Source organism: Staurois parvus, unplaced genomic scaffold, assembly GCF_062004578.1.
Source record: "Staurois parvus isolate SC_StPar_1 unplaced genomic scaffold, SC_StPar_1.0 ptg000397l, whole genome shotgun sequence".
Lineage (NCBI taxonomy): Eukaryota > Metazoa > Chordata > Amphibia > Anura > Ranidae > Staurois > Staurois parvus.
Genome location: NW_028318193.1, coordinates 798011 through 824469, shown reverse-complemented (window position 1 = coordinate 824469; position 26459 = coordinate 798011). Strand labels below are relative to the sequence as shown.

The 26459-nt window shown below is 37.2% G+C and overlaps 1 protein-coding gene across 50 annotated transcripts in view; it reads left to right on the top strand.

The window, feature by feature from the left end:
- TRDN (triadin) overlaps positions 1–26459 on the top strand; it is a 974263-nt gene that overhangs the window by 426572 nt on the left and 521232 nt on the right. For 47 of the 50 annotated variants that reach the window (XM_089686429.1, XM_089686384.1, XM_089686382.1 and 44 more), the window contains 8 exons: positions 11015–11062; positions 13232–13258; positions 16112–16153; positions 16861–16887; positions 17765–17800; positions 20773–20817; positions 23672–23716; positions 26183–26248. In XM_089686429.1, the coding sequence (XP_089542555.1) occupies positions 11015–11062; positions 13232–13258; positions 16112–16153; positions 16861–16887; positions 17765–17800; positions 20773–20817; positions 23672–23716; positions 26183–26248 (336 nt within the window). The remainder of the gene's footprint in view (positions 1–11014; positions 11063–13231; positions 13259–16111; positions 16154–16860; positions 16888–17764; positions 17801–20772; positions 20818–23671; positions 23717–26182; positions 26249–26459) is intronic. The other 3 variants (XM_089686391.1, XM_089686406.1, XM_089686389.1) reach the window with 3 other exon arrangements.

Sequence of the window (26459 nt, the reverse complement as noted above, 5' to 3'; positions counted from 1 at the left end):
ATACTTCTTTGCATAATCTCCCCATCTGAGTCAGCCATATCAGACTTTACTATAACTATCCTAAAACCTGGCAAGGAACCAATGTCCTATCTAATTATTGAATATAGATATGGAAATCTACACAAAGCTCATTGCCACCCGTCTCCTTGATATCCTTCCTACCTTTAATCAAACCAAACAAGGCAGATGCTACAAGAAGAATATTTGATGTGATACACTTTGCTGAAAGTACTTAATTACTTTCTCTGCTTCAGAGAAGGCATTCAATCATATTCACTGGTCATATATGTCACAAGTGCTTGCTAAATTTAGATTTACTGGACACATTTTCACTGCAGTTTTGCCCTTGTACTGATGCCCATTGGCTCAGGCATATACCTCTGATAAATTGTAAAACATACAGTGCAGCACTAATAAATAATATATATGTGAATGCCTCAAAATATGGCGTTAAACGTATAAGTACTAAGGCCATAAATATAAAGTCCAATAGCAGTATAAAAGTATATATAAAAGTTCTGTAGTGCTCTTTACAAAATTATAATGAAGAAGGTGACTTTAATATTCCCAATAAGGCACAAAACCGGTGTTGTGCAGAAAATGATAAAATTGCGCACTCACCAGATGCTCAATTTATAAGCGCATTAATCACAGCCAGAGGTCCCCTCTGTCCTGGAAAGGTGCAGCTCGCAGTGGGTGGACTTTCAGTCACAACTGGGCAATAGGATGACACCTCTAAAGGTCTTTCCAAGTTGTGGGCTGCAGTAAGGGTCAACAATTAGATCACTTTTCTCTGGGCCTGAGGGATGGTCACCCATGGATCCTGGGGAGTTAGATGCTCGGTGTGAAGGAAAAAATTGTTTCCATAGTGTAGTATGTCAAAAATAGTAAATATTTTATTAATGAATCAAAAACATAAGTTAGCAAACACACATTTAACACTCAGTTAGCCTTCGCCAGTAGATAAATATCTTGTAGATAGCGTGCAGTGGGAAACCGCTAAAATCACTAACCAGCTGGGTAGTTGTGTGGCCACCGGATCTCCGTGATCTGGTGGCTTGACGTCACAGGCGTGTGTGGCTCCTTCTGGCACTCTGGTAAGTGCGCAATTTTATCATTTTCTGCACGACACTGGTTTTGTGCCTTATTGGGAATATTAAAGTCACCTTCTTCATTATAATTTTGTAAAGAGCACTGCAGAACTTTTATATATACTTTTATACTGCTATTGGACTTTATATTTATGGGCTTAGTACTTATGCGTTTAACGCCATATTTTGAGGCATTCATATATATATTATTTATTACACTGTATGTTTTACAATTTTAAAGAGTGTTTTAAGGTTTACTTTTAGTGCACTTGCTGCTTTTATTCCATTTTAACACTTGCTGAATTGCACTTTTATATACCTCTGATATGTTGCCAAAATTGTTTACTATTTTTGTTGGCCCCCAACAGGGGTGCCCACTCTCACCCTTTATTTTAATTTAATCATTGAGCCCTTAGCTGTTAGGCTGTAAGACCCAGCTCCGACATCTCAGTTTACTTTTCAGCAGAGTTCACACAAAATCCAACTCTTTGCAGATGATGTTATTCTCTTGTTGACAAACGTTGTTACTTTTCTTCCTCAAGTCCACTGATATCACATTTTAGTACCATATTGTATAATAAGTAAATTTCTCCAAATTACTAATCCTTGATCTAGGAATAGACCAACTTCATTTACGTAATTTACAATACTCTCTTCCTTATACTTTGAATGATAGAGGTGTCCCATTTAGGTATTATTTTAACTCCCAATACGAGTTTGTTAGTGTGCCTGAACTATAAACCACTGAAACTGTCAAAAGAGGTTGCTCAGCTAACATAGTTCAACCTCTCTTGGTCCGGAAGATTAGCTTCCTTTAAAATTGCTCATACAACCTCATATTCTGTACATATTCAGGACCCTAACAATGCCTGTATCATTTTAAATATGCTTTCTGAACTCCCTGTACAAACATTTTCTGTGGAATCATAAGATTGATGTGTTAAGATGAGTTTCATACTAGTGATAGTTTCTAGGCAGAATCTGTTAAACTGTAACAAAACTGTTGCATTTCAATTTAATGGAAAATAGGTAATCTCTAAGGAATGAGATTCTTATCAGTTAGTTTCAATCTCACTACATAAGCAGATTGTTAATTTATCACTGGCTAGTGCTTAAGCCTCCACCTTCTGTTCACTTCATACCAATATCTAATTTATGGATTAAACATTTCATAACTGAGTTGATACCTCACACTGTTGTGTTTGTTGATTCTCATTTATCCCAAGCTTGGAGTTACCTGACCCAACAAAAGTTGTATCAAACACTGAGAGTTAAGGCAAAAACTCATCTTCAGATGGTATTTAACACCACTTAGATTTGCCAGATTCTACCCTTTGAAGTCCTCTCTGTGCTTTAGGGGTTGTGGCTCTACAGGAACATTGATGCATATTTTATAGCATTTTAAACATCTAAATAGTTCTGGAAAAAAATATTTCAAACAATAATGGAAGTTACTGAAAACAGTGGATCCATCCCCAGCCTTAGTGATTTTAAACTTGGAGCCCAGTCCTTCAGAAACTATTGAATTAATCAAACCCCATTTTGTTTATGAAAAACTGCTAGCTATTAGATGCGATAGATGTCTCATTTTTAAAAAAGCTTGGAAACCTTAGATCTTCCGGGTAGACAAGGACTGATACTCAAACTGCTGTCAGTCTCGTGGATCCTTTCATACTGTATTTTACCTTTATGCACTTTACTACTATGTTTTGGACCTTTTGTACTTCACTGTCGTGTATCTTCTTCTCCTTACTTAAGCTTCATGAACACTGGGGCTTTTTTAAAATGCTTTTCTCCTGGAAGGAGATGCTCCTAAGCCACATTTATTCAAACCCATTTAGGTCCATCAAGTGCTTAGGGTTTATTAATTTCATTGGCCAAAATAATAATTTATTCCTGCCTATAGAATTAAAAAATGCTCAAAGGCTAAAAGAGCCTAGCATTAATATGCATTTAGACTCATTTACAAGTGTTCACCCTCCTTTAGGCATGTCAGTTGGTTTTTGTTACTGAAATGGTCCTCTTTTGAACACATAAGTGATTGTCTTATTTTTTTTGCCTCTAAACTCCTGTAAAGGTTTATAGTGTGCATGGACACATACTGTATGTTAACATGGAGGGGAATTTAGAGGCAGAGAAAAAAAACACCTGTAAAAGCATCGTGTTTGATCTCAAATGTACATGAGGCCTTATGGTTTTGTCCTGCACCACTCTTAGGCTCTGTGTGCATTAACTATTTAAAGGATAAGTTGTCCTTTTGCTAAAAAATAATAAATGCACATTTTTTTGCATGCAAAAATGTGCATTTATTATTTTTTTCTGCAGGAGCATGTAAAGCATTGCATCAGTAATTAGCAGATCGCTGGTACCATGCAGGTCTCCTGCAGATCTGTCAGTATATCTGCTTTTCCATATGGGATGTATGAGCAAGCAGATATACTGACAGTAATATTCAATGAACTGCCATGGTGCTCCACAGCGCCATGGTAATTCATTGAGAACAACAAGCCAACAGCTGCTAAGGCTGTCGAGACTTGAAGTTCCTCATTCACAGAGGAGTGACGTGACTGGGCGGGCGGAGCCCCACACAGCCACATTTTTTAAAAATTTGACAGATAGTGGGGAGGAGAAGATCCTCCGCTAGCTGTTAAAGCGTGGGGATTGGCAGAAAGCAGGGGCCGGTGCTTTCATAACATGTTACATGTTACACCCTGTAACATGTTATTAAAGGTGAACTTATCTTTTAACTATGTAAAATGTATTTTTAACAATTGTCATAAGTTTCAACCCCTCCTTGCAGAAAGACAGAAAGTGAGTGGAAATTGCCCCAATATTGATGCAGATGGGCCTGAAAACCTAACAGAGGCTCTAACCCTTCCATGATGTATTCAAAAGAAAATAAAAGTGTTCGTTTGGGTTGGGTAATTAAAAATAGGGGTTTAACATTACACTGGTTTCCATATTATTTCCCAAATTAACCCCTTCACGTCGCCACCTTCCGATATTTTAAGAGGTTTTGAATGCCGGGAGGCAAAGGCAGTCATTCCAATCATATGACTGCTGTGATAGGCAGTCACAGCGGTCACATGATCGGAAAGCCCCTGATCTCAAGAAAGCCCCTGCTCACAGGGAGCACGCTCTCAGTAAAGAAATGTTTACATTTGGGATGCATGAATGTGGCCTCTCGGTGTTAAAGCCCACCCATCGAGATGTCCCATATAGGTGTATGGCTAGCGGGAAGAGGTTAATGAATGTGTATCCTTTTGTTTGTTTTCCTCCTCCATTTTAACTCTCTATTTTCTCCATCTCCACCCAGTACCTCACTCACTGCTTACGAGATTGCAAATCACTTCAAAAGCAAGATTGATGCAATTCGTAGGGGCATTTCAACAACACAGGCATCTATCCTACTTAGCATACCTTATACTAAACTTCTCTCAACACTTTCCTCTTTTGACCTTGCTACTACTGAAGAGGTCACTAACATTTTCTCAGAAGCCCATCTCACCACTTGCCCCCTGGATCCTGTCCCTTCACAACTACTACGGTCACCCTCTTCTTCTATCCTATGCTCCCTCACTCACATATTAAATCTCTCCCTCTCTAATGGTGCCTTCCCCACCCCACTAAAGCATGCATACATCCCTCCCATACTTAAAAAGCCCTCGCTGGACCCCACCAACCTGAACAACCCTGCTCCCATTTGCCTCTAAACTCTTATAACACTTAGTTTACAATTGCCTGTGCTCCTACCTCACTGACAACCCCTTCTCTTCTCCATCTACACCTCCTCCCTTGGTCGCTTGATAAACTCCCATGGCTTTAAGTATTATCTCTATGCTGATGACACACAAATCTATCTTTCTACCCCTCACCTCACCCCTTCAGTCTCCTCTCGCATTACTAACCTACTAAGCGACATATTGGCATGGATGTCACTCCACTTCCTCAAACTCAATCTTTCTAAAACTGAGCTCATATTATTCCCTCCAGCCCGTGCCTCCTCCCCTGACTTCTCCATCAATAGCAATAATACTTCCATCAGTCCCTCCCCGCATGCCAGAGTACTAGGTGTAATCCTAAACTCCCATCTGTCCTTTCAACCCCGACTCCAATCACTGTCCAAATCTTGTAGACTTCACCTCCACAACATCTCCAAGATACACCCGTTCCTAACCTCGGAAACCACTAAGCAACGTATTTACTCCCTGGTTATCTCTCAACTTGACTATTGTAACTCCCTCCTCATTGACCTACCTAATCACAGACTATCCTCTCTTCAGTCTATCATGAATGCTGCTGCCAGACTCATCCACCTTACTAACCATTCCATATCTGACATCCCTCTCTGTCAATACCTCCACTGGCTTCCCATTGACCAATGAATAAAATTTAAAACATTAACAATAACATATTTATATAACATTTATAACTATGACCCACATTACATCACCAATCTTGTCACCAAATATCACCCAAACCGCCCTGTATGATGATGAGATAATAATAATAATAATTATGGTGAGCAGGTATCACATTATGAATCATAGATTCAGACACCCATATCCCATTGCTTCTTAGTTCCCTTGTGAAAGTTCTTAGAGCAGCTTTGAAGTGACCTACAATGGACCATTAATTAACCATTTTTCTGTCTATTCTGTGGTATTGTTTGGCATAAATTAAACATCTAATTTCCTAACTACCTATTACATGTTTGGAGGCCCTGGAGTGCCACAACAGTAGAAACGCCAACAAAATTATCACATTTTAGAAAGCATGAAATCAAAAACATTTTAGAGGCATAGTCAATCTTTTGAATATTTAATTTCTTGCCACAAGCTCTTGGAAAATAAAGAACTATTTTTGTTTTTTTTACACTTTATCAATTAATAAAATATCCCCAACACACATTATGGGTCATATTTAGAATTAGCCTCCAAATAACATTCTACTAATCCTTCCGAATATGGGGATACCATATGTGTGAGACTTTTTTGCAGCCTAGCCATGCGTAGGGAGCTACAAACTCAAAAAACACCTTCAGACTTCCAAGTTATATAAATGATGCATCTTTATAATTTTCTGATTATCTGTGTAATTTTTTTATGGAACTGGAACACAGGACAGTAGAAACAACAGCAAAATTACCACATTTTGGACAGTAAACATCCTGAGGTATCTTTAAGAGGCATGTTGAGTCCTTTAAAGATTACATTTTTTGCCACAAATTCTTGGAAAATGTAGAAAGAAAATGAAAATTATATTTTTTGCACAAAGTTGTCAATTTAATAAAATTTCTCACACGCAACATGGGCACACCTAGAATTACACCCCAAAACACATTCTGCTACTAATTCAGAGTCTGTGGATAACAACATGTGCAAGACATTTTCATTGTTTAGACTGAATATTTAGCCTTTGTATTCTGTGTATCACAAACATCAACCAACATTGTATCAAAAACAGTGTACTGTAATGCTCACCTCTGTATGAGTGGTCAGGGAATATAGCTTATTGTAGTATCACCTATAGCAGTCCCTGCACCTATAAGAAAAGCTAGCCTTGCAAAACTAGTATAGGGCTGCCCACAAGAATGCTATGTTCACTGGTCAAGAAATGCAAGGGGCTGATTAAGGGTGAAAAAGAGTTCCTGTTGTTCCAGGAGTGTAGTTTTCCACAGGTGATGGCTTGGACTGGTGTCTCATAGAGACATAGTGGGACATGCAGATGGGTCAGTTCAAGTGCCAGGCAGAGACTTGCTCAACAAACACACCAGAGTGAGCACAGGTGACAGGCAGAGGCAACATTGCACTGGTTTGGCATGATCAGGAATACAGATTGCACTGGCTGTGGTGATACTTGGACCCAAGTGGTGGCAAACAGGAACACTATTGCTAGCTGCACTGGTCTAGTGACACTGGTACTGGTGGGGCTAGTGATTAGGAACATTGTTGCTGGTTGCCCTGGTCTGGCAACAATATGACAGTGTGATGCTGGTCAGAGACACTGTGCCTGCCTGCACTGGTATGGTGACACTGCACTGGTGTTGCAGCAATCAGGAAAACTTTTGCTGGCTGCACTGGTCTGATCATGCTGTATTGGTGTTGTGGCGATCAGGGATACTGACTGGCTGCACTAGTTTGGTGACACTGTACTGCCTTGGCTGGTGATCAGGGATACTGGATTGCTGCACTTAAATACAGTGTCACCAGGGCAGCCAGCCAGTGTCACTGATCATTAGCCCTTAGCTGGTCACAGCTAACTTCATTGGCCTTGTACACTGCTCTGTGGTCTGCTGTGTATGGTAGATGCAGTGATCGCAGAGTGAGGTGCTGCACCCCCAAGAGGGTGCGTACAAGAAGCGCAAAGGGGAGGCCACTTTAAAATGGCCTTCCAAGGAATGAGCTGCCTGGCTGTTTAAACCTGTGGCTGGCCAGTGGTTAATAAGAACTCTCTATCTGATTTACTACATCTGATTAACTGGCTTTTATTTTTAGTTTTTTTTTGGTACAAATCTTGATGAAGAACCTGTACAATTTTTCTTTTTTATAATTTAATAGATGGGGAAAAAATCGGAAAATTGCATCTTTACCTAATATAAAGCAATTTTTTAAACAATTATTGCCATTGCATACATTTAATAAATATATACTGACTGGAGGAGCTTTAAATAAAGGTGTATTTATAAATGAAAGTTGATTATGGTCTATTAAGTATGCACATTTTATTTTTCGACATATTGTACTTTTCACATGTATCGTCTCCATGCATAGGCCTTTCCACATAAAAAAAACCTAATATATAACTAAAGACCCACTTAATCAAAAATACCTAAAGAAGCTTTTTTATATTGGTGTTTGAAATAATTTTAATTGTTTAATTTAATTCTGTTTTTATTTGCTTTGAATTTTATAAAATACAGTACCTGTGTTACACTTACACAATATCTAGCATGTGTGTACTTTACTTTCTGATGCTAGGTCCATTTATAAACATTTTTTTTGGCTAATCTTGAATGATTGTCATACAATGTTGTTAAGCATCTTGTGCAAATAGTCTTTACGAAACAAAAAATCCACATGCATACTTCACCAACCAATAGGCACGTTGTTGAGAACCTACAGTTATTTATTTATTTTATTTTTCTTTATTTTATTTTTTTACAATTTAGTTTTAAGTTGCATTTTGGACTTCTTAGGGTGCTTAGCCTTTAGGTCATATAAGGCAGCTGTTTTTTTATTTGTACCAAGTAGGAGATAGGGCCACTCGGTTTAGGAGTTAGGTGGGGGTTATTTAAAGCAGAATTTCACCCAGAAGGGGGCGTTCCACTTTAAGCCCTCCTCTACCACATTTGGCATGTAATTTTTCTTTTTCGAGGGGGGTGGTACCTAGTTTTGACAGATACCTGCTTCCGCTTGGATTGCCTTGGCTCCAGATATCTGTGGTATACTTTCTGTACCATTGCCGATTTGACCATGCAAAAGAGGTCCAAGCCAATCAATTAGGATTGTTCATGTTTGTTCTGATTACTGGCCTGTATACTCTTACATACAGTGTCCCAGTATAAATGATATAAATCATGCCAGGCTTCTGGGTGATATCTCCTACATATTCATGATATATTTGCATATATTCAGTTTTGTACTCAAGGACACTGTATATCTAAAAATGCACTTGCATATGTCCAAAAACATAATTTTTCTATTTGTCATAAATTGTGAAGTGAAATCAGCGATTCTCTGAATTAGTTAACTTGCAGCAAAAACTGACCTAGAAATGCAGCATACTACCTCATGCTGCACTGAATATATCTTAATCAATTGCAAATGAAATAATTATACTCCTGTAATTACTTAGATGGGATAGGTTGAGAGGATGATGGTAAATAGTAAAGTTTAAAATTAAATTAATTTAAAAGCTTACTCCATATATTTTAGATTGAACCCAGACTTAATATCACAAAATCTACTTATACTTGTACTTATATCATGACCAAAGTTTGTTATATTATATGTTGACTCTCTGATATATATATGAATTCTACTATCATAGTCTGTTAACAATTACATTGAATATAAAGCTGAACTCCAAGCAGATATTAAAAAGAAAAAAAACACAAATTAATGCAGCTCTGCATTCAATAATACATCATTACATATTTTTTTTTAGAAGTAGTGTAAATAATTGAATTTGACCTGGTATCAGCCATTGCAGTTCCAGGTTAGCAGCACTCAGACTGGAAGAGGGAGAAATAGTACAAGGAGCCAAATAGATCTTCCTTCAGAGCTGAGGTGCTAATAAAGAATATGCTGATGAGAAGAGAGAGCGGAGTGATAGAGAAATAAGCTCTTTAGTTTGAAGCTTCTCCCTTTCACTGTCCACTCACAGGCTGGCAGAGGGACAGGACCTGTAAATTTTAGTAAATTGTATTAGAGAGAAATTAAGTCTCTTCACTTCCAGAAGGGGTGTGTTGTGTGGCAAATCTGTGTAAATATGAGAACTAGATGGACCAAAATACAAATCTAATTGCAGGTAAAAGAGCTCCCACATATGTATTTAAACTGTTTATTTCACTGTTTGCCAGGAGTTCAGCTTGAATATATTGCAGCTCATCAGCTTTTCGATGTGGTGGCTGGAATCATTTTTTTTCTGTTTTTCCTTTATTTTCATCTCATGACCTTGCCAGTAACATACCTTCTTTACTAAGGTGACATTGCTCACTTACTGCACTTTATCTATGAAGGAGCAGTATTGTCCTCCTAAGCCACTCATTCCTGATATAAACCAAAGACTACCTCTTTATCTCTATAACATTAGGAGAGGTGTTTTTTAGTCCACAAAGGTGAACTTGGCAGGGCTAATGACACTGGTTTAGTTTCAGACAGCTGTCCACATTGGAATGACTATGATTGTATTCTCAAACACTAGGTATAGATGTATTGCTTTTTTACATATACTGTATACGTATGTTAAAGGATCAGTCCACCCACACCTAATATGTAAAGCATCGTTCCAGCTGAAAAAAAAAAAGTCATCAGCTACAAAACTGTAGCTGCTGACTTTTAAAATACATACACTTACCTGTCTCTCGGTCCAGCGGTATCCTCACCATGGCTGGTTTCACCCATGTCTTCTCTCCCTGGCGCCAGCATCTTTAGTGTGGGCACCCAGCTGTAACAGCTTGTGGCTTCACAGTCGGGTGCCCAATGTGCATGCGCAAGAAGCACTGCGCTTTGTGAATGGCCCCGTAGTCTTCTGGGACCTGTCACATGTCCCAGAAGACTACGGGGAGAGAGGGGGGAGGACAACTTCCGCTTCCAATCGCCTAGGCAGAGGAAATGGAAGAAGAGCAGGTACCTGTAAAATTCAGGTACTCAGCCCCCCGCTTCCAAAAGGTGCCAATCCTAATGGGGAGCGGGGGACAAAGGCTTAAAGCGGAACTTCCCCTTTTGGGTGGAGCTTCACTTTAATATGTTGGTAGATGCTGGAGAATTGGTAATATTTCTGCACTTAAATTTGCATTATGGGGTCTCACTTTTCCTGTTGGACTTTTAAACTATGTTAAATTATGGATAATACAAAAGGAGAAGCTGGGATAAGCAAAGGTGGGAATAAACACACAAAACTTCCAAGTGAACCAGGAACAGACATGGGAATTATGACATGGAGATCTCACTATTGTAGCATCCAATATATAAAAGTAGCCAGTGAGTTTGTGAAAGAATGTGTCACAAGAACTATTTGCATTGCCACAAAGCCATACATCAGTTTCTACTTTGTAGGTTTTATTTATTTTCTAGTACAAGTTTGGATTTAATTGATGGTTTTGGATGAATTCAGACAGCTCATACAACTTACACTCTGGTAGACAATGTCCTGTAAGTATTTTTGATTTGGACTAATGTCATTGGTTTTTTTTTCAGAACTGGAGATACCCAAAGAACATCCAATTGAAGTAGTAAAGAAGAAAGGTAAACCTCAGTTTTTGCATTTAAAGTTTTAAGAGTTATTTATAACACCTTTTGGGAAAGTATAAAAACTGTCAGTTATTGTGGTTTGTGCAAAACTGGCAATTGAATATGTTTCTCTCTAAAAGTAAAGCATATGCAACTGTGCATTCTAAATGGCAATACATTTGGAAACATAACTGAATTTTGGGAACAATATGGATTGTATAAAATTTTCCTGTTTTCAGCCCCTCCGGTTTTATGATTGTTCCCATTTGTGGAATGTATTAAAATTTCAGTTCAGGCTGGGGAATTCAATAAACCTCTAACAACATGCTTCTGGTGCTAGGGCCGTTTAAAACTACCTGCACCCAATTTAGGCAATCTTTTACTCCAGTATAGTTACCAGAACTGACAGGTGCCAGATTCAGGTACTTCTTACTACCCCCACTTTAAGAATCTATCACTATGGCTGTAACAGATTCTCAAATAATTGCTTCAGATAACAGATTTGAAAATTTGTGGACATTTGAGACCCCGGTACTAAGAGTGGGGCATTTTGTATTGGGAAGCTGTTATGAATGTGAAAACTTCCTGCACAGATCTCATGGATGCTAGGATGCAGGTGGCTGCCAGCTTCCTACCAACTAATAACTCATCCCTGGATCCATTCAGCTACTGGCCTTGAGATTCTCTAGCTGAAACCTGAATGTCAACAAAGGGGAATGCTTGATGAAATCATTATCCAAATATTGCAATGCCCCTATATTGGTTAATGATGAGTCACATGGGGGTCAGACCTTGTTATAGAGAGTTTTTTCAAGAAAGTGGAGTTTCAGTGTGCCAAAGGATTACTAACCAGTAATTAGAATTATATACAAATATTATTCCAAATTACATTAAATCCATATATTAAAACATTTTTAAAAAATATGCAATCATATATGTCTTTCTCCTTATTTATTGGATACCATATATATAATATATATCAGATATGGATATTTTATCTTGTGCATTCTGTATGATTTATCAGATATGTTCTCCCAATCCTGCTGAAGAAGTGCGTTATCTCATGAAACATGACAAGACAAGCAGGGTTCCATGATAACAGCATGATTGATATTTGGACATTAAGTTGTTTCTGATGACATTAAATTACTCTAATATATAAATATAGTATCCACTTAATAAGGAGGGAGATATATATGATTGCATAATTTGGTATTTAACCTTCTATTTGTTACAATTTTTTTCATAAGATATATATGTACATTGGGATATAGCGGAATACCATGTACATTCAAAAACATATAGCGCTTTAAAAAGGTATATCCTGTTTACTTCAAGGATACATCGCATAGTAATATGGACCATTTTGATTGCATCATTTTTAATGTTTTGTTTTCCAATCATGTTGCAAATTCCTGTTTATTTATTTAATCTGCTCATGATTGGAAATTCAAAGCAAACATGGATAATGAGTAAAGATTCTCCAATCCTTTCACAAATCAACCATATTACCTTAGAACTCTGAGACATTAGTGTAGAAAACTGAGATATCTCTGCATTTTAAAATGATAAGGCTGATAAGGAACTATACATCTTAACTCAATAAATAGTAGCTGTATTTCTTTTAACATCAAATAATTTGCAGATGAAATAAAGGAATGGGAATTTGCTTTTCACATACTTTAGCAAATTGGCATTTATTAGAGGGTCTTAAGATCATAAGGGTGTATAAAAAAATGCTTAAGCTACCTCTCCTTATTTTAAGTAATACATTAAATGGGATATTAAAACATTTGAAGGTGAACCCATGTTTTGCTTTTCTTATAGTATGAGTAAGGGTTAGAACTTCTATTATGATGGGTCTATTATAAGTGTTGACCAGAAAAAGCAGTTAATAGAAATCTTTCCAATGATATTAGCAGTAGCACATTTAAGCTAAATTTGAAAATATTAGAAAAGATTAGAATCTCTGTCAGGTTTTTTAGTGCTGTCTGTGTACCAGTTCAGAAAATATCCCATCATATCCTGTCCTGCTGAAAAAAAAAAAATAAATAAAAAAATAACTGTAAAGTTATGTTTTTGTCAAAATAGTAAAGCACTCTCAAGAATGCTAGCCAAAGATGTTAAAGAAAAATAAAACATAAAGAATTTTAGTATATGCAATTTAACATTTCTTCCCTGCAGGAATCGTTATCAAGCCAAAGAAAACAAGTATGTCAGTCAAGCTTAACAATGCTTTGATTCTTCTTCTAGCTGAAGGCTTAGAAATAACTAACAAAGCTATGCTGGACGTTTTAAAGCTTTTTTCAGCTTTCTTTAAATTCAATGTTTCATCTGCTTGTTATTTACATGTAAAAAATACACTATATTGCCAAAAGTATTGGGACACCCCTCCAAATCATTGAATTCAGGTGTTCCAATCACCTCCATGACCACAGGTGTATAAAATCAAGCACCTAGGCATGCAGACTGCTTATACAAACATTTGTGAAAGAATGGGTTGCTCTTAGGAGCTCAGTGAATTCAAGCATGGTACTGAGATAGGTTGCCACCTGTGCAATAAGTCCATTCGTGAAATTTCCTTGCTACTAAATATTTCACGGTCAACTGTTAGTGGTATTAGAACAAAGTGAAAGCAATTGGGAACAGCAACTCAGCCACGAAGTGATAGGCCATGTAAAATGACAGAGCGGGGTCAGCGCATGCTGAAGCACACAGTGTGCAGCAGTCGGCAATTGTCTGCAGAGTCAATAGTTAAAGACCTCCAAACTTCATGTGGCTTTCAGATTAGCACAACAACAGTGCGTAGAGCTTTGTGGAATGGGTTTTCATGGCCGAGCAGCTGCATCCAAGCCTTACATCAGCAAGTGCAATGCAAAGCGTCAAATGCAGTGGTGTAAAGTAAGCCACCACTGGACTCTAGTGTTCTCTGGAGTGACGAATAACACTTCTCTGTCTAGCAATCTGATGGACGAGTCTGTATTTGGCAGTTACCAGGAGAACAGTACTTGTCTGACTGCATTGTGCCACGTGTAAAGTTTGGTGGAGGGGGGATTATGGTGTGGGGTTGTTTTTCAGGTGTTGGGCTTGGCCCCTTAGTTCCAATGAAGGGAACTCTTAAGGCGTCAGCATACCAAGACATTGTGGACAATTCCATGCTCCCAACTTTGTGGCAACAGTTTGGGGATGGCCTCTTCCTGTTCTAACATGACTGCACACCAGTGCACAAAGCAAGGTCCATAGAGACATGGATGAGCGAGTTAGAAGTGGAGGAACTTGACTGACCTCAACCCGATCGAACACCTTTGGGAGGAATTAGAGTAGAGACTGCGAGCCTGGCCTTCTTGTCTGACATCAGTGCCTGACCTCACAAATGTGCTTCTGGAAGAATGGTCAAACATTCCCATAGACACACTCCTAAACCTTGTGTACAGCATCCAAGCATCCAGCTTCCCAGAAGAGTTGGGCTGTTATAGCTGCAAAGGGTGGGCCAACTCAATATTTAACCCTTCAGACTAAGACTGGGATGCCATTAAAGTTCATGTGTGTAAAGGCAAGTGACCCAATATTTTTGGCAATATAGTGTATAGTACAGTCTCTCAGGCTTGCTTCTTGGCTCCAATGCTGTGTAATAGCACTTCTACCTCGATCATAGTATATTCATAGTATAACTGAAGCACATACAGAGCCTTATTTACTGAAGCGTGAAGCAAAATGAAATGGAAACTATAATTTTTTTTAACTTTTTTTAAAAATCAATGTTTTTTAATCAAATTTTTATTCTATACTTAAATACCTAATATACATGCACCCGTGACCTAACTCGTTTAAGTAGAGAGAAGAGCAGTGGATGCTTGCTTTTAGATTCTCTTCCTAATTGAAAGTCTGTATAGATATATACAGTACAATACAAGATAAGTGGGGATGTGCCACTTCTCTGACTTATTTCATTTTGTGTAACTAGAACTTGAGATATAGAACTGTGTAAACAGTAGGCTTTTTCAGCACAATGGGTGATATTAGCCCAGGATAATAATAAACACGTGCATTACCCCTTTAAAAATCACACTATCAACATTAAAGTAAGCATAAAATCAATGTAATCAATCATAAGTCCTCATGCACTCTGGACATTTTTACAGCTGCTGTTTTTGGCTTTTGATGTTTTATTCTACAGCTAGTAAACCCCCCGGCATGTTGTCCTATGTGTTCATGCACACATAGACTGTAATCAACATTTTTTGGCAGGAATGTTTTTTGGCTCAAAAAAAACCCCAGGACTAGTGGGTTACTAGAGGAGTTTTTTAGCTGTAAAAATGCGCTAACGCTGAAAAATACGGTAAAAGCTAGTAACCCCCCTGGCATGTTGTCCTATGTGTTCATGCACACATAGACTGTAATCAACATTTTTTGGCAGGGATGTTTTTTGGCTCAAAAAAAACCCCAGGACTAGTGGGTTTCTAGAGGAGTTTTTTAGCTGTAAAAATGCTCTGACGCTGAAAAACACGGTAAAATGTGGTAAACCGCCACAAATTGGCATTTTTGGAAAAAAAAACACTAAAAGTGCAAACATGGAAAAACACGGCTAAACGCTAGTGAAAAAACGCTAAGAAATGCCGAAAAACTCATGTTTTTAACATGACTTTACACAGCTAACCTTACCAGTGTTATCAAATCACCTAGTGTGCATGGAGACTAAAATATATGTGAAACAGTTGTGTGAATGTAGCACAGAATGTGCAAATCAAACAATTATTCCTATAGGTTAACACATGCTAGGTGCAGAATAAATATCCATAAAAGCGCTGTGCTTTAATAAATTCCACTTTGTGTCAACGTGCCAACGTCTTGCTTACCACACCACCAAACATGGAAATGTGCAAATACTGTTAGTGATATGCAGCGTGTTTGTATGCTTCATCTGTTAAAGTCCATATCTATGTATAAATTATAGGTCATCTACAAATGTAGATTTATTAAAATGAGTTATCAGCAGTATTTTCATGAATTATGCAAATAGGTACCATGGTTTTTCTCAATTTTGTTTTTCCTATTTTTATGCAGAAGAAAAACCAGAGGAAAAAAAACCAACTTCTATTAAAGAAGGTAGGATATATCTATATAAACTGCCATACATGGTGTCCTGCTATCCAATGTGCTTTTTAAACCAACTTTCTTTAACTATTTTCTGTTGTGTTTAGCAGTGTTCCCTTTACCTGAGCCTTCTTTACTAAGAAGTATTACTTATTATACTTTATCTTAAAGTGAACATAGGTATAAATGTATTAGCTAATGCACATGACACATGAAACTACTGTATATGATTGTAAAATTCTCTTGTATTGTGATTAAAGAGACAATTCACTTGGCATGTCAAAGTGAAGGTGTCTCAGAAAAGGGCATCCCCAAACCTTATACACTTACCTTACAGCTTTGTGTTCCTCCGTAGCCAACACTGAAAACAACAATCTACGGAATTGGAAACATCACTCCCCCAGAGATGTGATTGTGCTCGGGCTTTATGATTGGCTGCTAGCCCCTGACAAGTCACATGCTTCTCTATACCTGGAAGGGTATTTTAGCTGGCTCTAGAGGGGCAAATAGCTGCAATGGAGCTCAGGTAGTGTGAGAATGTCATGGTCGAGTAAATTCTTTACAAGGGCATTATGACTTCACTCTGCATGGACAAGGTGACAGTGTCTTTTTAATACAAAAGGAAAATTGTGTGCATTTAAAATGACAATAATAAACAATAAGCACTAAACAACATCATAGCCTCCAGAATGTAAATTGTATATGTTATATTCTTTCAGCAAAGGTTTCCAAACTGAAGAGAAAAAGTATGTCAATCAAAAGCTACTTTTCATTACAGCTTAGAGTCTGCTAACAAAATATGCTGTGTTTTTCACAACATTTTCTCATTTTGTTTGGCTTTTGCTTATGTATTTTGTCCTGTGGATGCCAGGAGGATTTTATATTTTGCAGCTCATAAGTTATATTCAGTATATGAACAATTTAAGTTTTCAGGCACAAATCAAAAACTATATAGCATATTTTTGTTTTTCATTGTGCAGTCAATTCGTCAGTCCAGACCCTGGAAGTTTTGAACTTCTGATAATCTGCCATTTAGCAAATACAGCCAAAAGCATTTTTGCCTAAACTGGGGCTTGTGTTTTGTCTGTGACATTTACATGCTCATAGAAACTAAGCTAAGCTATCTAATGCTTTTTATTTGTAGACATTCCTTCCTAAAATATAGACATACTGAAGACAATTGCTTGCATGTATTGCTTAAAATCCTTAAAGTATGCTCTTATTTATTTTTGAAGCAGTTTTTTACATACAATTTACCTGGAATTGCAAAACCTGAATGACCAATTTAAAAATACACCAACAGAATCTTAAGGAGATATTAGTGTATGGTCACATTGGCCACTGGAAAATCCCAAGTATACAGTGCATTGCTATACCCAATGTTAACTCATGCAGTTTATAAATTTGGCATGTGCTACGGTCACTTTAAAGTTCCATATGGGACATTTATACTAAAATACAGAATATTTTTCATGTAAAAAACAAAACAGACACAATTTCCAATTGTTTTCTGCTGCTTCCCCAGTGCAGCTGATTTAAAGTAAATTGGTATGACTACATAATGATAAACAAGTTAGTGGCAGTTAGCTATATGTTTAAGTGTTTCCCTTTTTATCTACACAGAAGACAAGCCAAAGGAAGAAAAGCCTTTACCAAAAGGTTGGTAAAAATGTATAAAGTCCACAATGTATGATAAATAGCTTTATACAACAGTAAATTCCTTTTCTTGGGTAGTGCTTGCCAGAAGCAAAAGTCAGCAGGTTCATTAATGGCTTAACATGATGGTAAAGTATTTGATCCATGTGAGTACAGAATAAGGGAAATATAAATAACGTATTTTAATGTATTACTGTAAGTTGTGGGGAAAACAGACTAAGAAGGACAACCTAGTAATTCCTTTCTCAAGACTAAAACTCTTCTAGAGGAGTTTGAAGATATTCTCAAGGCCACTATCATATACACACAATCTGTACAACTAAAGACCATAAAAAACTACAAGAGCTTCTATATGTAGATCTTTTTTTTAATTTCAATGACCTTTAAAGCCTCACTTTGAATCCTTTTGGGTCAAACACAATAAGCAACGAGATGAAGAAACTTAATAAAGTAATTCTGTGAATTGCAGAAATATGTACATCTAGATCTGTTTTCCATGACGGCCATTGTATGGACATATCTAGAGGCAGAGTGCAAACAAAAAAATATATATGTCTGTGATATAACCAAGGGCAGACTGACCATTTGGAAACTCTGGCACTGCCCAAGGGCCTGGGGTCATTAGGGGGCCCCATGAGATGCCCCTGGTACCTTTTTTCATAGGCTTTTTTGAGTTTGGTCAAGGACACAGGGGCCCCATGATCCCCTATTGCCTGGGGGCCGCATGAGTTGTCAGTCTGCCCCTGGATATAACCAGTGCATTTTATGGGCAAGGGCTGTCAGTTTTCCATTGTTAGAGACAACTAGCTATGGCAACCCTATTGGAAATTTTTTTGTACAATAATTTATGCAGAAATGGAAAACATTTATTTTTATCACCCATAAGCATGAAATAGTGCACTATGGCCCTTAACACAGAAACAATAGTGAACAATTTATGTTGACAAATCCTGAGTGTATAATACTGTAAATTTACAGTCTTTCCAGTACTGTATCTTTACTCTTACAGAAAAAACATCAGTGGTTAGCCAAATAAATTTTATTTGTAGCTCAATTAATCCTAATCAAGACCTTTTTAACAGAACTATGTGTTAGAATCTTTTTTACACATCTACATCTAGAACAAAATAAATTCACACTTTTTCACAAACCTGCAAAGTCCTTAATGATGGTTTAATGCTTTCACCATTTTTTTTTTTGGGGGGGGGATTTTATGTAATCAACTTGGTTATACATTACACATTAATTTATCTTTGTTTTGGATCACTCTGTTCCGTGATTACTGAAACTTGCTGTGCTGTTGCATTTCTGTTGGAAAAAAATCCTAATCTTGGTTTAATCTATTCATATATTGCCTTTCCTGCTTCCTTCTTTTCCCCTCATCAAAATGCTTATAAAGTGTCTATATAAAACCATTCTAGTTTCATCACACACTTTATTTTATACCTGAGGATCAATGGGGATGATTTACTACAACTGGAGAGTGCAAAGTCTGGTGCAGCTCTTCATAGAAACCAATCAGCGTCCAGGTTTATTGTCAAGGATTAATTAAACAAGCTGAAGTTGGAAGCTAATTGGCTAACATGAACAGCTGCACCAGATTCTGAGTGCTCCAGTTTTAGTAAATCAACACCACTGGGTCTCTGTGCAATGCAGGAAGATCATGGCTAGTTTGGGGGGGCAAGCAGGATGCCGGTCATAGGGTTCTGAAAACAACACATCACTCTGGCTCAGTATTCCTTCATATCTGAGATTACCACAAAGCACAGATGTGAAGTCAACCTTTGTGTACTTTAGCTTTTTTACAAAAATGCCAGATTTATAAATATGTGTTATTAAATACCTTAATACAGCTTTTACTTTTAGATTTAGTAGGTATTTTGTAAGTTATGTTTTATTTGTGTACTTTAATATTGCATTATTGCAATTTATTAGAAAATGTTGCTTCAATAAAAATGTGAGCAATTATATTGGATTCACAAAACTAGCGTAGTATTTTTCCTATGGGTTCTATGCTTCCAAAAAATATATAATTTAGGGGGTATATTTGGAGATATATTACAAACTGTTAAAGCTGTAAGTAAAAAATAGTGAAACATAAAAAAAGTGGAAAATAGCAAAAATGGGCTGGCTGCAGAGATTAAAAGTGGAGAGCAGGGCCTGGCAGCAAGAGGGCAAAAGTATTGTATGACTAAAGTCAAACCTTTTTATTTAGATTTGGATAGTGTGGGGAGGCTTTAGAACAATATAACTTTTTATAGTTGTCTGTGTCTCCGTTAGGAAGATTCACTCCTCAACACTGGGTCACTGGGTAGGAAGTCCAAAATTTTGAGTTGACCAGGAATAGAGGGGAAATCTTCTAAAGGTGCATACTTGTTTACCTAATAACTGTCCAAGAGTGAATTTCCCACACATTGGAAACCTGACAGGACAGAAAGTTGAGGGAAACCCCCCCTAATGAGTCAGATGAAAAAAAGTAAAACAAATGACTGTGGTTTTACCCCTCCCGTACTCTATACTTAGTACAAAAAATGTTTTGACTTTACATATACTTAGAAGAGTACTGTGCTTTTTCTAATATATTTTTTGGGGCCAAAATTTATTTATCCACAAGTACCACATTCAGCCATAATATACAAAAATAAAAGTTAAATCTGTGTTCAAAATATTTTTTAAAAATTTATGTGCTTTATTTATTTGCACATATGAAGCCAACCAAAAAAAATCTAAGCTATCCCCAAAGTTTTCATTTGTATCAGTTGAATACCAAACTTTCTGCCTTAATTGATTGCCATGCTAACAGTACATAACTCTAATACTTCATTTACGCATAATAAGACGCAAAGTCCTCTACATGGCTGCATAATTCATGAGTAACTTTAAATTTCAACACAGTGATACAGACTGCATGTTCATTAAATTATGTAAGCATATGCATTTACCCCCAACATTATCATTTCTATCATATTATGCAGAAAAAGAAATACGTAAAGTAGAACAATTGCCACCAGTTAAAGAAGGTACAGTATGTAGATTAATTATGTGATGTGAATTTTATGTGGCATCATATACAGTAAGTATGTTCCTTGTAATTGTAAGGGATTCATAACAATGCATGTGTGCTGACTGTGGGCATTTATTAGATTTTATGGAGTTTAATAAAACATAAATTGTAGTGCTTTAAGGCACACTTTGGAATGATCAGAAACAGTGAACGATAGTGTCTTTATAACTTTTAACTTCTAAAAAAACATAATTATATTAATGCGCTCTATAGAGGGTGGGTATCAGTGCTGAGAATGATATTTCCAGGTTCCTGGATAAGTGGTGTAAGTCTATAAACAGCATCAACATGCAGTTCAGAAATTGATCAGACAAGTCAATCACTCATACACAAAGTTGCTAAGGCTTCTCTTAAAAATTCCTCATGTAAATGTTCTGAAAATACTTTACATGAGGAATTTTCAGGAGAAGCCTTATCCACTATTTTCTAGGTGTTAGGAGGTAAGGGAAAAGACAAACACAAGTCTACACATTTAATACAGGTCACATTCATGCCACTCAATGGGAAAAGGCTGTCAGGATTTCAAATAAGAATGCCCAGTACTGTCTACACAATTATTGGTAGCTGTGTGCAAATGTCAGGTGACCTTACTTACTTTAAAACAAAGCCCTCCAGCTGCACGCTGTAACCACTGACAGGGCTTCCATCTTCCTGTGGTCTTCCTTCCAGGTTCACGAGCTCTGGCTATCTGACTAGAATGTAGTCATTCCTGTGCATGCATGCAGGAGTCATGGGCCACGGCAGAGTGCTCTGAAGTAATGGCACAGATATGCCGTTCCCACGGAGCACATGTGGTGGCTGCCAAAAAAATAACCTGTAGGTAAAAATCACAAAGTGGACTTTACTACCGCTTTAACTGAGTTTCTCAGTAGGAACTGAATATTGTTTAGTCCTAAACCCCTTTTCAGTTTAAACAGCAGTTATCCTAACTGTTCCCTATTATTGGCAAATTATAAAGGCAATAAAGGCATAAAACCCTATATGTAATTTAGTATTTTTAATAAACTGGTAGTTGTTTCTTATCAAACATACAGTTCAGAGATTGATCCGACAAGTCAATCACTCATACCCAAATTAAATCCGAGCCCTTAACATTTCCTTAACTATGCCACCACCGTATTCTAAAGAAGAATCACACAGTAATGGAGATCTATTTATGGAGTATGTTTGTAATCATTACTACAAAAATAACCCTCAGGTGGCAAGTGTTCTTATTAATGTTAACAAAATGAGCTGTCTTTGACTGATTCAAGTGGCTCTATACTTTAGGATCAATGTGATTGTCATAAACAGAATGAGCCCACAGTTCAGTCTGAAACTAAGTTCAGACCAAATGTTGGCTTTTCAAGAGTTCAGAAGAATGCCTAAACTTTAGCCCCCTGCTCTGTGGGAGCTGTGCATCATATACTATATTAGAGAAGCTGTATTTTTACTCCTATTTACAGTATGACAGCTTTCCATTGTGACTGCTTCCTGAGGAACCACTAATGTCATGGGGGATCCTGACTGCTGTACTGGTATATTGTGGTACCTGGACACCCCTAGTGCTGTTTACAACCACCCATAGACATGAATGGTTGCAAACGTCTGTATGCAAGTATCCACCAATTGCATTACGGGAAACATGCATACAGATGTAGGTCCCTGAACGCAGACTGCTTGGGTCTACAACCATTTGTGTCTCTGGGAGGATGTACACAGCACCAGGAGCTTCAAGGCACCAAAATATATCAGCATATTTACATTGAAAGGAGGAAAGTTCTTGTGTGCATGAGCCCTTACTGTATACTGGTTCAGTTTTGCTGCTTCCTAACACAGCATCCTGCTCATTGTACAGAAGTAACAATGTTGGATCAATTTTCATGAGGACATTGAAGGTGGAAAAGTGCCAAAGGAGACTTGTGTCACCATTCTAATTGTGCAAATAATCATATATGTGCTTAAGCTAGCTTCACTTGCTTTGCTTGTCTCAAAAGTCTGCTTAGATGTCCCCCATGTCCACCTTTTTTCTAATCATGCCCCAATATTTTATTTTTTTACCTTGTTCCTAAAGCTCCTTTTTGCTCCCTATTACATCATTATCATGTGTGGAAAGTTCTTGTGGGGCAGCTGCTGGGAGATCAGTTTCTACTTACATAGGTACATCCCTAGAACTAAATCTTACAAAACAATTTCTCTACACATACTGTAGTGTGAGCAAGCTGTAGGGGCACAAGGTAGGGACATTGCTTTGCTTGAAAAGAAATAGATGCATGCACATAGAGATGGAACGTGTGGAGCAAAGAGGTTAGAAAGGTGGGGCAAAGAGGGCCAACTGGGATTGATTCGCTAGAGGTAAATTGGCACTTTGGGAATTTGAACCAAAGCATATGAAATAGATGAGGCTCCACTGACTTTTATCAACCAGCCATGTGCAAGTAGGAATGCTGTTTGTTTTTTTTTTTTTTTCTTGCAGATAATGGGGTACTTTTTGCAAAGTAAAATTTCACCACATTTACAAAGCTCTGGAGAAAATTCCCTTGCAAAATGAATCTTCCTTTGCAAAATGAATAGCCTATTTGCCTTTAGTAAATCAACCCCCACTATGTTGTCAGCCCAAACAGGACGTTAGTAGCACACTGAATTTTTGGCTGGTTAACAGATATTTTTTAATATTTCAAGTGTTTTTAAAATCTACAAAAGTAAAAGATAATGTGTATGTATTGCAGAGATACATTGATTATTGGTATTTTTTCCTCATGTACACTTATTGACTCCAAAAACTTTTATAAATTATATTTTTACCAAATGCACTCTTTATATTTTTTCAGAAAAAGAAGTACCCAAACTAGAAGAGCATGTGCCTATAAAGGAAGGTAAAATATATTTTATGAAAACTTGATTGTATAGCAAAACTAGTAAAGTAGTGATATTTCCACTGATCTCCGCATGAGAAATTTTACGGCACTCCGCACAAGCCATTTGCCCATACACAGCTAGATTTTTGCACAGCTCTAAAAATGTTTTTACAACTTACTAACTTTTATCTTGGAAAAAAATGTGCATAATAAAGTGTTTATGGCTGTAATAATAAAAGTCACGGAAATTTGTATTTAAACTAAACATTGTTCACATTGGAGAACAAGTTTAAAAAAAAAAGATCCAGCCCCCTGAATATACTACCCCAATTCTTCTCTTTTCCTTCACAGTGGTGGGCTCCCTGGTTGTTTAGATCCCAGCCTACAAAATCAAATGTCAGTCTCTGTGCCTGAACAGTAATTTCTCATAGTCTTCAATAGGATGTAGCCATACTGCAAGAGAAACATCCCTTCAAGTCTATGGGATGTTAGGGCCCAGTATTAGATGTCCCAGGTAGATCTGTCGTGATTTAGCAACCAGGGAGGCCATCATCGCTGACAGATTAGTATATTAAGAGTGCTTTAGCGTAACCAAATCTTAGACAGATATATAAAACAGGTACAATCTTATATATATTCCCACAGCACGCGTTCCTGGAAATTCGACTCATCAGTGGTGGGTGCTGTAGCAACTACCAGCTGGGACTGGTAACATCATAGGCAAACGTGCATATTCGCCAGCACATCATGGATCTCCAATGTGGTCCAAAGAGTCTTTTATTTCAAAAAGATCACATCGCAAAAGAGTGCAACACTTCAGAACCGTGCAGGATCGCTTCGTCGTCATCACTTGCCTGATGAAGGGGTCCTGTGCAGCTCTGAAACGTTGCACTTTCTTTTGTGATGTGATCTTTTTGCAATAAAAACTTATTTGGACCATATTGAAGATCCATGGTGTGCTGGCGAATATGTATATTTGCTTTAGATATGTAAAACAAGACACTTAAAGAAGAAGAGTATATGTTCACATGCTACAAGGTGCATCCAAGTCTACAGAGTTCTAATACACAAATACAGTGTGTGCCTGTACAGGGTCTCTATTATCTGGGTAATGGGTTAATAATACTAGATGATAGTTATATTCAGCTGGCCTTGTTCTGTAAGGACATAGCACTGCTTATTCAAGCAGCTTCTTCAGCTCAATGAGTGTCAGAAATGTACCCTAACATTTACAGTATAGCTACACACTGGCAACTTATCCCCTTAATCCAATAAACATAGAATGCGTCAAGGTAGATGCTGATTGTCCAACAAAGTGATGGGAGGCGTGAAAGTACATGAATATGCAAGTAGCGACTTTGGTACCTAAATTTAAGCTTGGTCCTTTACTTCCTACTTCACATGGCAGATGGAAGGGAGTGGATCAAACAGACTTCCCAAGCTAAAATTCCTATTTGTTTATTATAGCTCATGGGATTTCGGGAACTCTGCAAAGTGCATGATCAGAAGGAAAGGCAGCTTAAGGTTATTTTGTTTGAATATCACATAGAGCTTAAAAGAACACTTTACTTTAAGGGGTAAAGGATCTGAATGTGCTATATTGCAGTAATAAAGCTGTTAGTGTGTTTTATATGGTAAATTATTTTATTGGTTAATACCCTACAAATCTCTAGGATTATGCCTTTGTCTCAATGATTTTAATTATTTTGCATTCCTTTGCATCCAGCAAGTATGTAAGAATCTGTGTTCACCTTTATTTGTATTTTAACATTTTAAAGTTTTGTATTTTGTCTGTAAAAAGTGAGGAGCCAGTTTGACTTTCAAATTGCAGTAACACTTGGCAGAAAATGACGGTTCTCAAAGGTGTTTGTAAAGATAACATGTGCCCTTCAAGGTTCTGTTTTTTTAAGCCTTTTTCTCTGTTAAAAGCATTTTCCTGTGCTAACTTAAAATAAAACCTGAAATTATAAAGACATATTTGTAGGACAGTATTAAAAGGTGAGGTACTCTACAATTTTCACAGATAAGAAGAAGCAGGAAAAGGTGAAGGCAGGAAAATAAATGCAGATAATAAAACCATGTAAAGCATCTCCCAAAAAAAAGAAATTAAAGAGCTGCATATTTCATTTCACCTAATTCCATACAAATTTACTTTAATCCCTTAACCGACATATAGGACTATAGTCCATGCTAACTGATATTAAGTTTAATATTTATGGGATTATTTGGTAAGGAAATAAATGATAGCATTCTGTTGATAAACAAAAAGAAATAATGATAACAATTTGTATTTTGTACACTGTAGTCATATTGTTAAAAGATAACTGTGAATTAGTTATAATGGGTTACTGGCTTTTGCACATCATTACTGCTAAATCTTACTGAATAATTCTATATTCTTACTAATTCAGAAATAGCCTGAGCAGATAATAATGACTAATAATTTCAATTATGTTAAAGATAATGATTTTGCACAATTTATAGGCACGTGTGGAACTAGTCGTATTGTACCAGGAGTGATTATAATTATGTCTGAAGCTCTCACTGGTCGTAAGTACAGTACATCATCAATTAGTTAATATGAAGTTTGCGTGTGTGTTTAACTGTTTAACAATTTGCTTGCCATCACAGGAATGGGCACTTGCATGGCTAAATCATTTGCAGGTCCTTAACTGTTAATGCATGTTAAGGTGATTTTTTTTTTTATGCTACAATGTACGTATAAAAAATACCCTTCTTGGTTGTTTTCACCAAATTCGCA